Source organism: Rhinichthys klamathensis, unplaced genomic scaffold (genome assembly GCF_029890125.1).
Source record: "Rhinichthys klamathensis goyatoka isolate OS25496 unplaced genomic scaffold, OSU_Roscu_1.1 h1tg000391l_1, whole genome shotgun sequence".
NCBI lineage: Eukaryota > Metazoa > Chordata > Actinopteri > Cypriniformes > Leuciscidae > Rhinichthys > Rhinichthys klamathensis.
In genome coordinates, this window is record NW_026606894.1 from 2,065,370 (window position 1) to 2,078,219 (window position 12,850).

The following is a 12,850-nucleotide window of genomic DNA, read 5'->3' on the forward strand; positions in this document are numbered from 1 at the left end:
AATACATGTAGATACATATTCAGAAGTCATAAATACATATTCTGTCCCACTCTGGAAATGTCATTCGAATTGTGAAAAGAGACTCTACACATAATTTGATGGCAATACTTGAGTAGTGCAGTACAGTTGATCTTTATGTGTCTCTTGAATGTGTGTTCAGGAGATGAGGTTCAAGCGTTCCACGAAGATCTGAATGGCCGTCACTACATTAATGAGGTGTATAAATTCAGTGTTGATAAGCTGTACGGCATCCTCTTCACGGAGTCCCAGTTCATGACAGACTTTATGGACCAGAGGAGATTCACAGGTCAGAACCCTTCATAAGCATCTCATCTCACTGAACTGATGGACGATCCAAAATAAACTCTGATAGAGTGATCAAGACCATGAGGAGCTTTATTCTTCAATAAACTCCGGCTCACTGTATATTATCCTGATTATTAGTTGGCTACTTGCCAAATTATTAAATATTTGAGTTTGAGAAGTATTATCTGTTTCAATACTTAACTGCACGTCTAGAATAATTCTGATCAGTGTTATATTAGTACCATTGAGACACTATTATAGTTTTTATCAGTGGCGAGGCGAGTGAGTGGACCTCAATGCCTACTCTCAAATTACATCATTTTACCATAGGCCTACATGGAATAAAAATAATTTGACAATTAAGATTAGTTAAATGCCATTTATTGTCAGCCAGTTTCATGAAAACAACTAAATCCATTTATGAATGAAAATAACCAATGAAAATAGTATAAGAACAACAAACGAAGGTTTGGACTTTTCTCAGTCAAACTGCTGCTGCTTCTGGTTGCTTTTAGAGGGAAAAGCTGGTCTAGGATCAATTTTTTTTCCCATTATAATAGCATATTGGTGTTTCAGAAAGCGATCCAGAAGGACCTTCTATCTCCTCTCTAGTGCAGCTCAACCAGGGATTATTTAAATTTGTGTGACACACAATCTGGAAGAAGTGCACTGTTGCCAAAAACAAGCCGTTTGTTGTAGTTCTTGAAAAGTGTTTTCTGTTAAAGAGAATATCTCCCTTTGGAGTGAACTTTGAGATATTTTATGCTCAAAAAGCAACATTACACTAGCCTGGCTAACGTCAGACCACGTCTCATTGACATTGAGACGTGGTCTGGGAACCACATGTTCATTTTCTCGTATTTGAGGCGTGGTTTACGAACGCCCAGAGCCGTTTATTGGGTGCTACGAATGTCTATCAAATGCGCCTGTACGTAGCTCATAGCCAATCGTTTCAATTATACCAGATGACGTATGTAGAGCGACAGAAATTAGACGATGAAGAAGACGATGGGTCAGAGATTTATTTGCGTTCTAAACTACGTAGAACAATATCTAAGGCTACATCGAAAGGTAACTTCGCGTCTGCTGCCATGTTGGATCCATAGGTATAAACAAACTGCTTCGGTGTGTCGCATAGACGTCGTCATCGTCTTGCCGCTCCCTCCCCGTTCTGTGATTGGTTCCCTCGCTGAGGCGAAAATTTGCTCCATGGTATCCAGACTGCCTAGCAGCGTGAATAACATCGCGCTGCGCAAAGGCAGCATGGGGAAACCCAGGCTAACATTACACACTAACTAAAGTTGAAAAAGTGAAACATTTATTTTTTATTTGTTTTTTTATATATTAGGTAACTAAAATAACCCTGCTTCTGAAATGCTTGTATTGGTTCTATGTTAAATTTTCACACATCCATTCACAGATGTGGTGTATCACCCTTGGAAGAAGGAGGATGCGGGAAATCAGACGAGAGATATCATGTACACAATCTCCCTGACCAACCCTCTGGCTCCTAAAACAGCTACAGTTACTGAGACTCAGGTGAGACTGCACTTCTCCTCAGTTCTGTTCTTTGGATTATTTGTTTTTGCAAGTTGTGTGTTTTGTTGAATATGTTTGAAATTCAACTTCCCTCTGAATTAGACCCTGTATAAGGCCAGCCAGGAGAGTGAGTGCTACATCATTGATGCGGAAGTCATCACTCATGACGTGCCGTACCATGACTACTTTTACACCCTAAACCGCTACATGCTAACACGTGTGGCCAAGAACAAGTGTCGGCTGAGGTACGGGTGAACAGGATGGTGGTTTTATGGCCAAAGTCAAACAGAGAGAGGCTTCACTATTACCTTCGGGTCGGAGATTTAGGATGCCAGTGTAAAAAAAAAAAAAAAAAAAAAGGGGTTCCTTCTTGCCAGAGGCAGTAAAATGCTTAATTGAAATTTTTATATGGTTTGATTTTCATATTTAAGTACATTGTTTATTTTCTGTATGAATGCATGTTGAAACTTACTGAAACAACATTTTCTCCATGGGGATTATACAAGTCACTACTACAGGTGTGTGTTGACAATGGTGTGATTCGTCTGTCTTCAGGGTTTCTACAGAACTGAGGTACAGGAAACAGCCATGGGGTCTGGTGAAGGGCTTCATCGAGAAGAACTTCTGGAGTGGGCTAGATGAGAACTTTAAAAGCCTTGGTAAGACTCGATTTCAACCATTATGAACCACCTACAGCCATAATGAGCTCCACTTACAACTATCTTGAGCCCTAACCACAACCTTCTTGAGCTCCACCTACAACAATAGAACTTCACACGCAACAATATCAAGTCCCATACACAACAATATTTAGCTCAACCCATTAGAAACTTGAGCTCCTTCTACAACATTTCTTATTATTATCGATGTTAAAACAGCTGTGCTGCTTAATATATTTGTGGAAACAGTGATATATTTTTTTCTAGGATTCTTCGATTATTGAATGTTTAAAAGAACAGCATTTATTTGAAATAAAAATCTTTCCTAACATTATAAATATGGTCACTTTTGATCATTTTAATGTGTCCTTGCTTAATAAAAGTATTAATTTATTTTAAAAGAATAAACAATATCAAGTCCAATCCACTACAATAGCCCACAGCAATATTGAGCCCCACCCACAGCAACATTTAGCTTCACCCACAGCAACATTTAGCTCCACCCACAGCAACATTGAGCTCCACCCACAGCAACATTGAGCTCCACCCACAGCAACATTGAGCTCCACCCACAGTAACGTTGAGCCCCACCCACAGCAACATTGAGCCCCACCCACAGCAACATTGAGCTCCACCCACAGCAACATTGAGCTCCACCCACAGCAACATTGAGCTCCACCCACAGCAACATTTAGCTCCACCCACAGTAACGTTGAGCCCCACCCACAGCAACATTGAGCCCCACCCACAGCAACATTGAGCTCCACCCACAGCAACATTTAGCTCCACCCACAGCAACATTGAGCTCCACCCACAGCAACATTTAGCTTCACCCACAGCAACATTGAGCTCCACCCACAGCAACATTTAGCTCCACCCACAGTAACGTTGAGCCCCACCCACAGCAACATTGAGCCCCACCCTCAACAAAATTGAGCCCCACCCACAGAAACATTTAGCTTCACCCACAGCAACATTTAGCTTCACCCACAGCAACATTTAGCTTCACCCACAGCAACATTGAGCTCCACCCACAGCAACATTTAGCTCCACCCACAGTAACGTTGAGCCCCACCCACAGCAACATTGAGCCCCACCCTCAACAAAATTGAGCCCCACCCACAGAAACATTTAGCTTCACCCACAGCAACATTTAGCTTCACCCACAGCAACATTTAGCTCCACCCACAACAACATTGAGCCCCACCCACAGCAACATTTAGCTCCACCCACAGCAACATTGAGCCCCACCCACAGCAACATTTAGCTCCACCCACAGCAACATTGAGCCCCACCCACAGCAACATTGAGCCCCACCCTCAACAAAATTGAGCCCCACCCACAGAAACATTTAGCTTCACCCACAGCAACATTGAGCCCCACCCACAGCACCATTGAGCCCCACCCACAGAAACATTTAGCTCCACCCACAGCAACATTGAGCCCCACCCTCAACAAAATTGAGCCCCACCCACAGAAACATTTAGCTTCACCCACAGCAACATTTAGCTTCACCCACAGCAACATTGAGCCCCACCCACAGCAACATTTAGCTCCACCCACAGCAACATTGAGCCCCACCCTCAACAAAATTGAGCCCCACCCACAGAAACATTTAGCTCCACCCACAGCAACATTGAGCCCCACCCACAGCAACATTTAGCTCCACCCACAGCAACATTTAGCCCCACCCACTGCAACATTGAGCCCCACCCACAGCAACATTGAGCCCCACCCACAGCAACATTTAGCCCCACCCACTGCAACATTGAGCCCCACCCACAGCAACATTTAGCTCCACCCACAGCAACATTTAGCCCCACCCACAGCAACATTTAGCTCCACCCAAAACAAAATTAAGCTCCACCCATAACAAAATTGAACTCCACCCATAACAAAATTGAACTCCGCCCACAACAATATCAGGTCCCACTTTTTAGTGGTGGTTTGTCGCAACTAAAAATAAATAATTATCACCAAAATAAATCGGTACCAGTAAATAAGTGCTGTTGATTTGTCAGAGCTGGAGTTAGCAAAGATGGAGGACGCTGTAATGGAAAGCCACAGACTGTCTCCTAAAGCAGTGAAGAACTCCACCCTGAGGCGGAGGAAAAGGGGTCTCGCTCACCTCCGCACAGCCCATCTAGATGAGACGCTCAGCCCTGTTACCACACCAACAGACGACGAGGTCATCCACCGCATCAAACACGTGGCAGGTGAGCTCATGCACATCCAAATATTCACAAACACTACATATTTTAGGTTTAAATTTATATGATATTTGCATTTGCATGTGCAGGTTCCACTCAGACAAGACATATTGCTGAGCACATGCCAGGGGCCGGGATTTTCAGCAACCTCTCTAAACCATTACTCATCATCAGCTTTGTGTAAGTAGTACTAATTTTGCTTATACTAGTACTGACATGAGTTTATTCATTTTTATGTTTGTTTTTATAAATCTGACTTGGTGAAACTTTTTTCTTTTCTTTTTTTTTTGGTTTTGCCTCTTGTGGTTGGCCTTAGGATCTGTATAAGGTACATTCCTTTACTGATGTCAAATATTTATCCATTCTATAAAAAAAAATCACATACTGTCATTCTAGTCCATTTTCTTGGTTCCCCTTTATCAGTTTTATGCTGCACTCGATTCAAAGCAACAGGTCCGAATTTAGAATTTATAACATACACTCACCTAAAGGATTATTACGAACACCTGTTCAATTTCTCATTAATGCAATTATCTAATCAACCAATCACATGGCAGTTGCTTCAATGCATTTAGGGGTGTGGTCCTGGTCAAGACAATCTCCTGAACTCCAAACTGAATGTCAGAATGGGAAAGAAAGGTGATTTAAGCAATTTTGAGCGTGGCATGGTTGTTGGTGCCAGACGGCCGGTCTGAGTATTTCACAATCTGGTCAGTTACTGGGATTTTCACGCACAACTATTTCTAGGGTTTACAAAGAATGGTGTGAAAAGGGAAAACATCCAGTATGCGGCAATCCTGTGGGCGAAAATGCCTTGTTGATGCTAGAGGTCAGAGGAGAATGGGCCGACTGATTCAAGCTGATAGAAGAGCGACTTTGACTGAAATAACCACTCGTTACAACCGAGGTATGCAGCAAAGCATTTGTGAAGCAACAACACGCACAACCTTGAGGCGGACGGGCTACAACAGCAGAAGACCCCATCGGGTACCACTCATCTCCACTACAAATAGGTAAAAGAGGCTACAATTTGCAAGAGCTCACCAAAACTGGACAGTTGAAGACTGGAAAAATGTTGCCTGGTCTGATGATTCTCGATTTCTGTTGAGACATTCAGATGGTAGAGTCAGAATTTGGCGTAAACAGAATGAGAACATGGATCCATCATGCCTTGTTACCACTGTGCAGGCTGGTGGTGGTGGTGGTGTAATGGTGTGGGGGATGTTTTCTTGGCACACTTTAGGCCCCTTAGTGCCAATTGGGCATCGTTTAAATGCCACGGCCTACCTGAGCATTGTTTCGGACCATGTCCATCCCTTTATGGCCACCATGTACCCATCCTCTGATGGCTACTTCCAGCAGGATAATGCACCATGTCACAAAGCTCAAATCATTTCAAATTGGTTTCTTGAACATGACAATGAGTTCACTGTACTAAAATGGCCCCCACAGTCACCAGATCTCAACCCAATAGAGCATCTTTGGGATGTGGTGGAATGGGAGCTTCGTGCCCTGGATGTGCATCCCACAAATCTCCATCAACTGCAAGATGCTGTCCTATCAATATGGGCCAACATTTCTAAAGAATGCTTTCAGCACCTTGTTGAATCAATGCCACGTAGAATTAAGGCAGTTCTGAAGGCGAAAGGGGGTCAAACACAGTATTAGTATGGTGTTCCTAATAATCCTTTAGGTGAGTGTAGAAAGCAATGGACAATTTAAAAACGTTACCATTTTGTTTCTGTTGACAATAGTAGGAATATCTCACGTTTGACTTTGAATTGAATGCAGCAAAAATATAGGCCTTATGTGGCACATTTCATACACTTCCTTGACTAAGATGCGATCACTCCCTCTCTACCATCACAAGACCAGCGTTTGTCTTTGTTTTCTTCACTGAATGTGTCCATGGTCTTCTTGAAGCTGTGCTCAGTGGTTTGTTGTGTCTCTGCAGTCTGGTGCTACTGGTGTTTCTGAATGTGATGCTGTTCTATAAACTCTGGATGCTGGAGTATTCTGCACAGAGCCTCACCAGCTGGCAGGGCTTACGCCTACATGAGAGGTACAACACACACACACACACACACACACCAAAACTGCTTCACTCTGATGGAATGATTATTTTTCAATTAGCAATTTTCTACACTACAGTTCAAAAGTTTAGAGTCAGTCAGTAATTATTATTAATGTTTTTGAACGTGTCTTGTGATTACGAAATTATTTGATAAAAAATACTGTCAAATATTAATACAATTTAAACTAACTGTTTTCTATTTGAATATATTTTAAAATGTATTTTATTCCTGATTGATGCAAAGCTGAATTTTACACTCCAGTCTTCAGTGTCACAAGATTGATTTTGCTGCTTCATATTTTTGTGGAAACCTTGATACATTTTTTCCAGGGTTCTTTGATGAATGGAAAGTTCTAAAGAACAGCATTTATTTGAAATAAAAATCTGTTGTAACATGATAAATCTCTTTACTGTCACTCAATTACATTCATCCATGCTTAATAAAAGCAGCCAGTCATGTATTTACATATTTATGTAATGTTTTTGTATTAAGTGGCATTGATGTGAGACAGTAAACGCTGTGGGATGCAAGACAATTTTTGGAAGAAATTCCAACAAAAAAAAAGTGATATTGAACTGAACTGAATTTAATTAATTGCTTTAAAAAAATCTCACTGACCCTAAAATTTTGAATGGCAGTGCATGTTCAACACAACTGTTCAACAAAAAGAAATAGTCATACTGTTCTTTAGTTTAATGTAGAGTCCAGACAGTGAAACCGCTTGTTCCTCCAGTTGATACTGCAGAGATGCTGTTTTTCTCCGTTCCGTTGTTGTGATACTCCACCTGACCAGCAGAGGACAGCATGGAGGACGTGCCCATTGCATGACTTTTTCAAATTTAAGTCGTACAAACACGGTTAATTTCAGATCTCCTGGCACATCCGGTGTTGTTGGTTCCACCTTCGTATTCTGTTGTTTTTATTGGCATTTCTATCTTCTCCTTCGACCAGTTCTTGACAGCAACAGTCTGTGAGTGGACTATCAAATTACCACAGTCAGATCTAAGATCATGTGCAGATAGTCGGACTGCACTCACACACACACCCACAACAATTTTGAGCTACGCCCACAGCTGTGATAAAATCAAGTCCCACCCACAATGATATTGAGCTCCACCCATAACTATGTTGAGTCACTCCACAACAATGAGCCACGCCACCCATTGCGAGCTCCTCCCCCAGACAGCAATATAGGGTCGGCCTCAGATCCGGCCCACATCTGGTACGTATGGCCGGGATCTGAGGCCGACACTATATTGCAATCTGGGCCCACAAAATCAAGACCCACTCGCAATAATATTGAGCTCCACCCACAGCAATATTGAGCTCCACCCACATCAATATTGAGCTCCACCCACAGCAATATTGAGCTCCACCCACAGCAATATTGAGCTCCACCCACAATACTATTTAGCTCAACTCACAACGATGTTGAGCAACACCCCTAAACAATATTGAGCTCCACCCACAGCAATATTGAGCTCCACCCACAGCAATATTGAGCTCCACCCACATCAATATTGAGCTCCACCCACAGCAATATTGAGCTCCACCCACAGCAATATTGAGCTCCACCCACAGCAATATTGAGCTCCACCCACAGCAATATTGAGCTCCACTCACAGCAATATTGAGCCCCACCCACAGCAATATTGAGCTCCACCCACAGCAATATTGAGCTCCACCCACAGCAATATTGAGCTCCACCCACAGCAATATTGAGCTCCACCCACATCAATATTGAGCTCCACCCACAGCAATATTGAGCTCCACCCACAGCAATATTGAGCTCCACCCACAGCAATATTGAGCTCCACTCACAGCAATATTGAGCCCCACCCACAGCAATATTGAGCTCCACCCACATCAATATTGAGCTCCACCCACAGCAATATTGAGCTCCACCCACAGCAATATTGAGCTCCACCCACCCACAGCAATATTGAGCTCCACCCACAGCAATATTGAGCTCCACCCACATCAATATTGAGCTCCACCCACATCAATATTGAGCTCCACCCACAGCAATATTGAGCTCCACCCACAGCAATATTGAGCTCCACTCACAGCAATATTGAGCCCCACCCACAGCAATATTGAGCCCCACCCACAGCAATATAGAGCTCCACCCACAGCAATATAGAGCTCCACCCACAGCAATATTGAGCTCCACCCACAGCAATATTGAGCTCCACCCACAGCAATATTGAGCTCCACCCACAGCAATATTGAGCTCCACCCACAGCAATATTGAGCCCCACCCACAGCAATATTGAGCTCCACCCACAGCAATATTGAGCTCCACCCACAACGATGTTGAGCAACACCCCTAAACAATATTGAGCCATGCCCACCATTGTGAGCTCCTCCCACAAAACCAAGACCCACCCACAGTGATATTGAGCTAATCAATTACTGCAGTCAATTCAAAGCACATTAAGCTGATATTAAAATTAATTAAGTGACTTAAAGGGATAGTTCACCCAAAAAATGAAAATTAGCCCATGATTTACTCACCCTGAAGCCATCCTAGGTGTATATGACTTTCTTCTTTCAGACGAATACATTCGGAGTGATATAAAAAAATGTCCTGGCTCTTCCAAGCTTGATAATGACAGTGAATGGCTGTTTGTCTTTGGAAGTCCATCAATGCGCATCTATTCATGATTAAAGTGCTCGACACGACTCTACGGCGTTTAATAAAGGCCATCTAAAGCGATTGCTTTCGTGTAAGAAAAATATCCATATTTAGAACTTTCTTTATCGACTAAAATAAGTAGCTTCCGGCAGAGTTACGTTGTGCGTCAAGTTCAAGTGTTACTCTTTTGGCGTAAGTCGATTTGCGTACGGCCGTCTAGTTATTTTAGTCGATAAAGTTTTAAATATGGATATTTTTCTTACACAAAAGCAATCGCTTCACTTCAGAAGACATTTTTTTATATAACTCTGATTGTATTCGTCCGAAAGAAGAATGTCATATACACCTAGAATGGCTTCAGGATGAGTAAATCATGCGCCAATTTTCATTTTTGGGTGAACTATCCCTTTAAACTCACTCAACAGACCCATGAAGATCTCTGAGTTGTGGTGTTTTAGTGACCGTGTGTGTGTGTCTTGTGTTTCAGCAGTAAACTGCCGCAGACACAGATGGAATGGGCACAGCTCCTGGAGTCCCAGCAGAGGTACCATGACGCTGAGCTGCAGAAATGGAGAGAGATCATCAAATCTTCAGTACTGTTATTGGATCAGGTAAAACATCTGCAAACACGCCGAAGTGATTTTATTGAACGTGAATATTATTATAGTATGCATATGTGTCTCCACACAGATGAAGGATTCCTTACTGAACCTACAGAAAGGTGTGGGACTGCGAGATTACAACTCGGACTCGGACGAGGAGAGGAGTCGATATTACTGACAGTCCCCCTCCAGGCCACCAGGGAGCGCTGTGCAATGTAGAGCCACGTATAAGAGCGAAAGGCAAAAAAACAAAGGGCCCATCTGTGCGTGTTTGACTATGCATACCAAACAAAAGAGACACTTGATAGAGACCAGAAGAAGAAGAGATGGACCAGATGCTGCCATCGGACGATCCAACGGGATCCGAGTCAACCCGCGGGAAGTGGGGCCGTATCTGTCCCGTGGAATTGTGGGACGGTTACGGTCCGACTGGGCTTTCTTTCAGGTTCTCTTTCTGAGGATGTTACTGTACACTCCTGTCAGAGGAACGGAATGGACATGAGGAAGGGTGTCAGGAAAATGAAAAGCATGCTTTTTATTTTTAGCCCTCCTTTCTTTTGAAGTGTTTTTTATTGGTTCATTGGTACAAAGAATGAGGAAAATGATCTTTTTAGCTTGATTTTGACCAGTAACGCCACAGCTGCCCTGTCCCTTTTCCATTTGTGAGAGCGAGATCATTGAGCATTATGAAATCTAGTTCTATCAGGGCTGGTTTCCTTGATAATCCTGTGCTGGAAGGTTTCATTCACTGCTTAGTTTCTGCAAAAAGGGCCATTTGCGCTAAAAACGGAGACCTTCCATTTCTGTGAAGCGTTAACCATTATGCTAATGTGTATTTGCACCAGAGAAAGACTGTGAAAAGGGACACCGCAGACGGGAACGTTGTCAGTTTTTGATTACTAAACTGTGATATCTCCTGATTTATTTGAAGAAAAATATATGAATATGTTTGAAATATATACTTTATTCAAGATTTAATATATATTTCAATATATGTAGAGGTCATTGCAGATATTTATTGTTCATTTATGTACATAGGACACTTATCAAAGCTCTAGACGGAAAGCGTTTATAATTATTAAACTGCGTTTTCTTCAGCAACACGCACAAGCACGTTTGAGACGTGTGTCGTAATTCGATCCGTGTCTATTTTGGTGAATGTAAGTGTGTTTGCGTGAGGTTTGAAATCATTCCACTTAGCACGTCTTGTGTCTTCCTCCCGGCACATGAAGCCAAACTGCCTTGTTCTTGCCCAGCAGCTCAATCCACTGGGAGTCTGTTTACACATCCGCCTGGCTTCTGAAAGCCCCGAAACGACCATATATCAGCGGCGCGGACGCTTTCCCTGCTGTGGCACCGTTCCTGCTTTTGATTTGGTCTGAGGTGAGAGTCTGACTAACAACACTAGACTAGCCGTTCATTCATTTTTTAAATTTAATTTGGCCCGCCGTCGCCCATATTTTGTCATTTTAAATCAGTCAAATGAAAGAAAAGTTATGGGAGATATTTTTATAGAGCACAAGTGCTCTAGCCTAAACCAAATATAGTATTTATAGATGCTAGAATTTATTTATATACAATATGAAATGCAACAATTCCCTTTTTATGCAGACTAAAATTTAAATTCTCATGTGAGACGACATGAAGAGATGTGGCACTTTACGTCGACACCTTGTGGGACAGAAAGCCTAATATACAGTAAATATGTGTTTGCTGGCACATTGCTGGTGGGACATATGAAAATATTTCAGCTACAAACCACATGGTATTGTATTGATGAATGAATGTAAGATCTGGTTTTGTTTTTGTTTTTTTCCCCAGAAAAGCATTAGCAGTAATGTCATATGAATCATGTACTCCACAGTCCAGCGCTTTGGAATCTGATTTTCAGTTTTTTTTTGTTTGTTTTTTTAGTTTTTGCTGTGGATCTTTCAAATCCATCTTTAGTGTTGCTCTGTGCAGTGTTTGAAGCCGGCATCTTATTCCAGAGCGCACGTTTGATGCAGTTGAGATCATTTGGACAGTTTCTCGTTCTGGTTTATTCACTGTTAAAATCTTCTCTCAGTTATAAATCTTACGAGCTTTTATTTTGGCATTAGAGTGCATCTGTAAAGGTTGTTGGGTGTGTGTTCTGATTTCTGAGAGAAAAGATGAATCGTTTGTTTGCGATTTTGGAACTGAGTGAAAATCAAATGAATGACTGTCACAATCATGTTCACTGTACTGTATGTGTGTAAGTGTGTGTGAATGCCTAATATGTGAAATGAAAGTTGTTTTTTCTTTGTGAACCACCCGTTCACTTCTGCTAAAAGCTCCAAGAGTAAATATTACTGACTCCACCAGAGCAAAAAAAAAAAAGATGATTAACATTCAGCCTGATCTTTTTGCTCATATGCAGCGACTTCTCATGATGTATCTGACCAAAGATTTGAGTTTGCATTTTGCAACTGAAAAATGTGTTGTCACTATTAGAGAATGAACTTATATTGAGCATCTGTGATGGAAGTATTTAGGCTAAAAAAAGATTGTTCTAAATTATATTTTGAATTTTCATATCATACTCGGTGCATTAGACTCTAGACCCGTTCCGCTGATGTCATTTCCACTGTACCGTTGCTGTAGTTCCTTGAATGACATGACAACTGTGTCCAAGCAACAAACTGTCTCACAAATCAACTGTTTTATTTTCTTGAAAGTGTTCTGATTGATTTCTGTAGATGTCCATCTGTGGCATCCCATAACTTAACTGCTGTAGCAATGACTTGCTGTATTTTTTTTTTCTTTTCTTTTTAGAACTATTTTTATCTCTAGACCAGGCTGG

The 12,850-nt window shown here is 42.0% G+C and overlaps 1 protein-coding gene across 13 annotated transcripts in view; it reads left to right on the forward strand.

Annotated features, from left to right (window-relative positions):
* gramd1bb (GRAM domain containing 1Bb) overlaps positions 1-10,458 on the forward strand; it is a 205,312-nt gene extending 194,854 nt beyond the window's left edge. For 7 of the 13 annotated variants that reach the window (XM_056234219.1, XM_056234211.1, XM_056234217.1 and 4 more), the window contains 10 exons: positions 161-307; positions 1,727-1,845; positions 1,948-2,090; positions 2,401-2,504; positions 4,526-4,720; positions 4,804-4,894; positions 5,031-5,042; positions 6,669-6,776; positions 9,915-10,038; positions 10,118-10,458. In XM_056234219.1, the coding sequence (XP_056090194.1) occupies positions 161-307; positions 1,727-1,845; positions 1,948-2,090; positions 2,401-2,504; positions 4,526-4,720; positions 4,804-4,894; positions 5,031-5,042; positions 6,669-6,776; positions 9,915-10,038; positions 10,118-10,207 (1,133 nt within the window). In that variant the 3' untranslated portion in view covers positions 10,208-10,458. The remainder of the gene's footprint in view (positions 1-160; positions 308-1,726; positions 1,846-1,947; positions 2,091-2,400; positions 2,505-4,525; positions 4,721-4,803; positions 4,895-5,030; positions 5,043-6,668; positions 6,777-9,914; positions 10,039-10,117) is intronic. The other 6 variants (XM_056234212.1, XM_056234222.1, XM_056234223.1 and 3 more) reach the window with 3 other exon arrangements.
* The last annotated feature ends 2,392 nt before the right edge of the window (positions 10,459-12,850 follow it).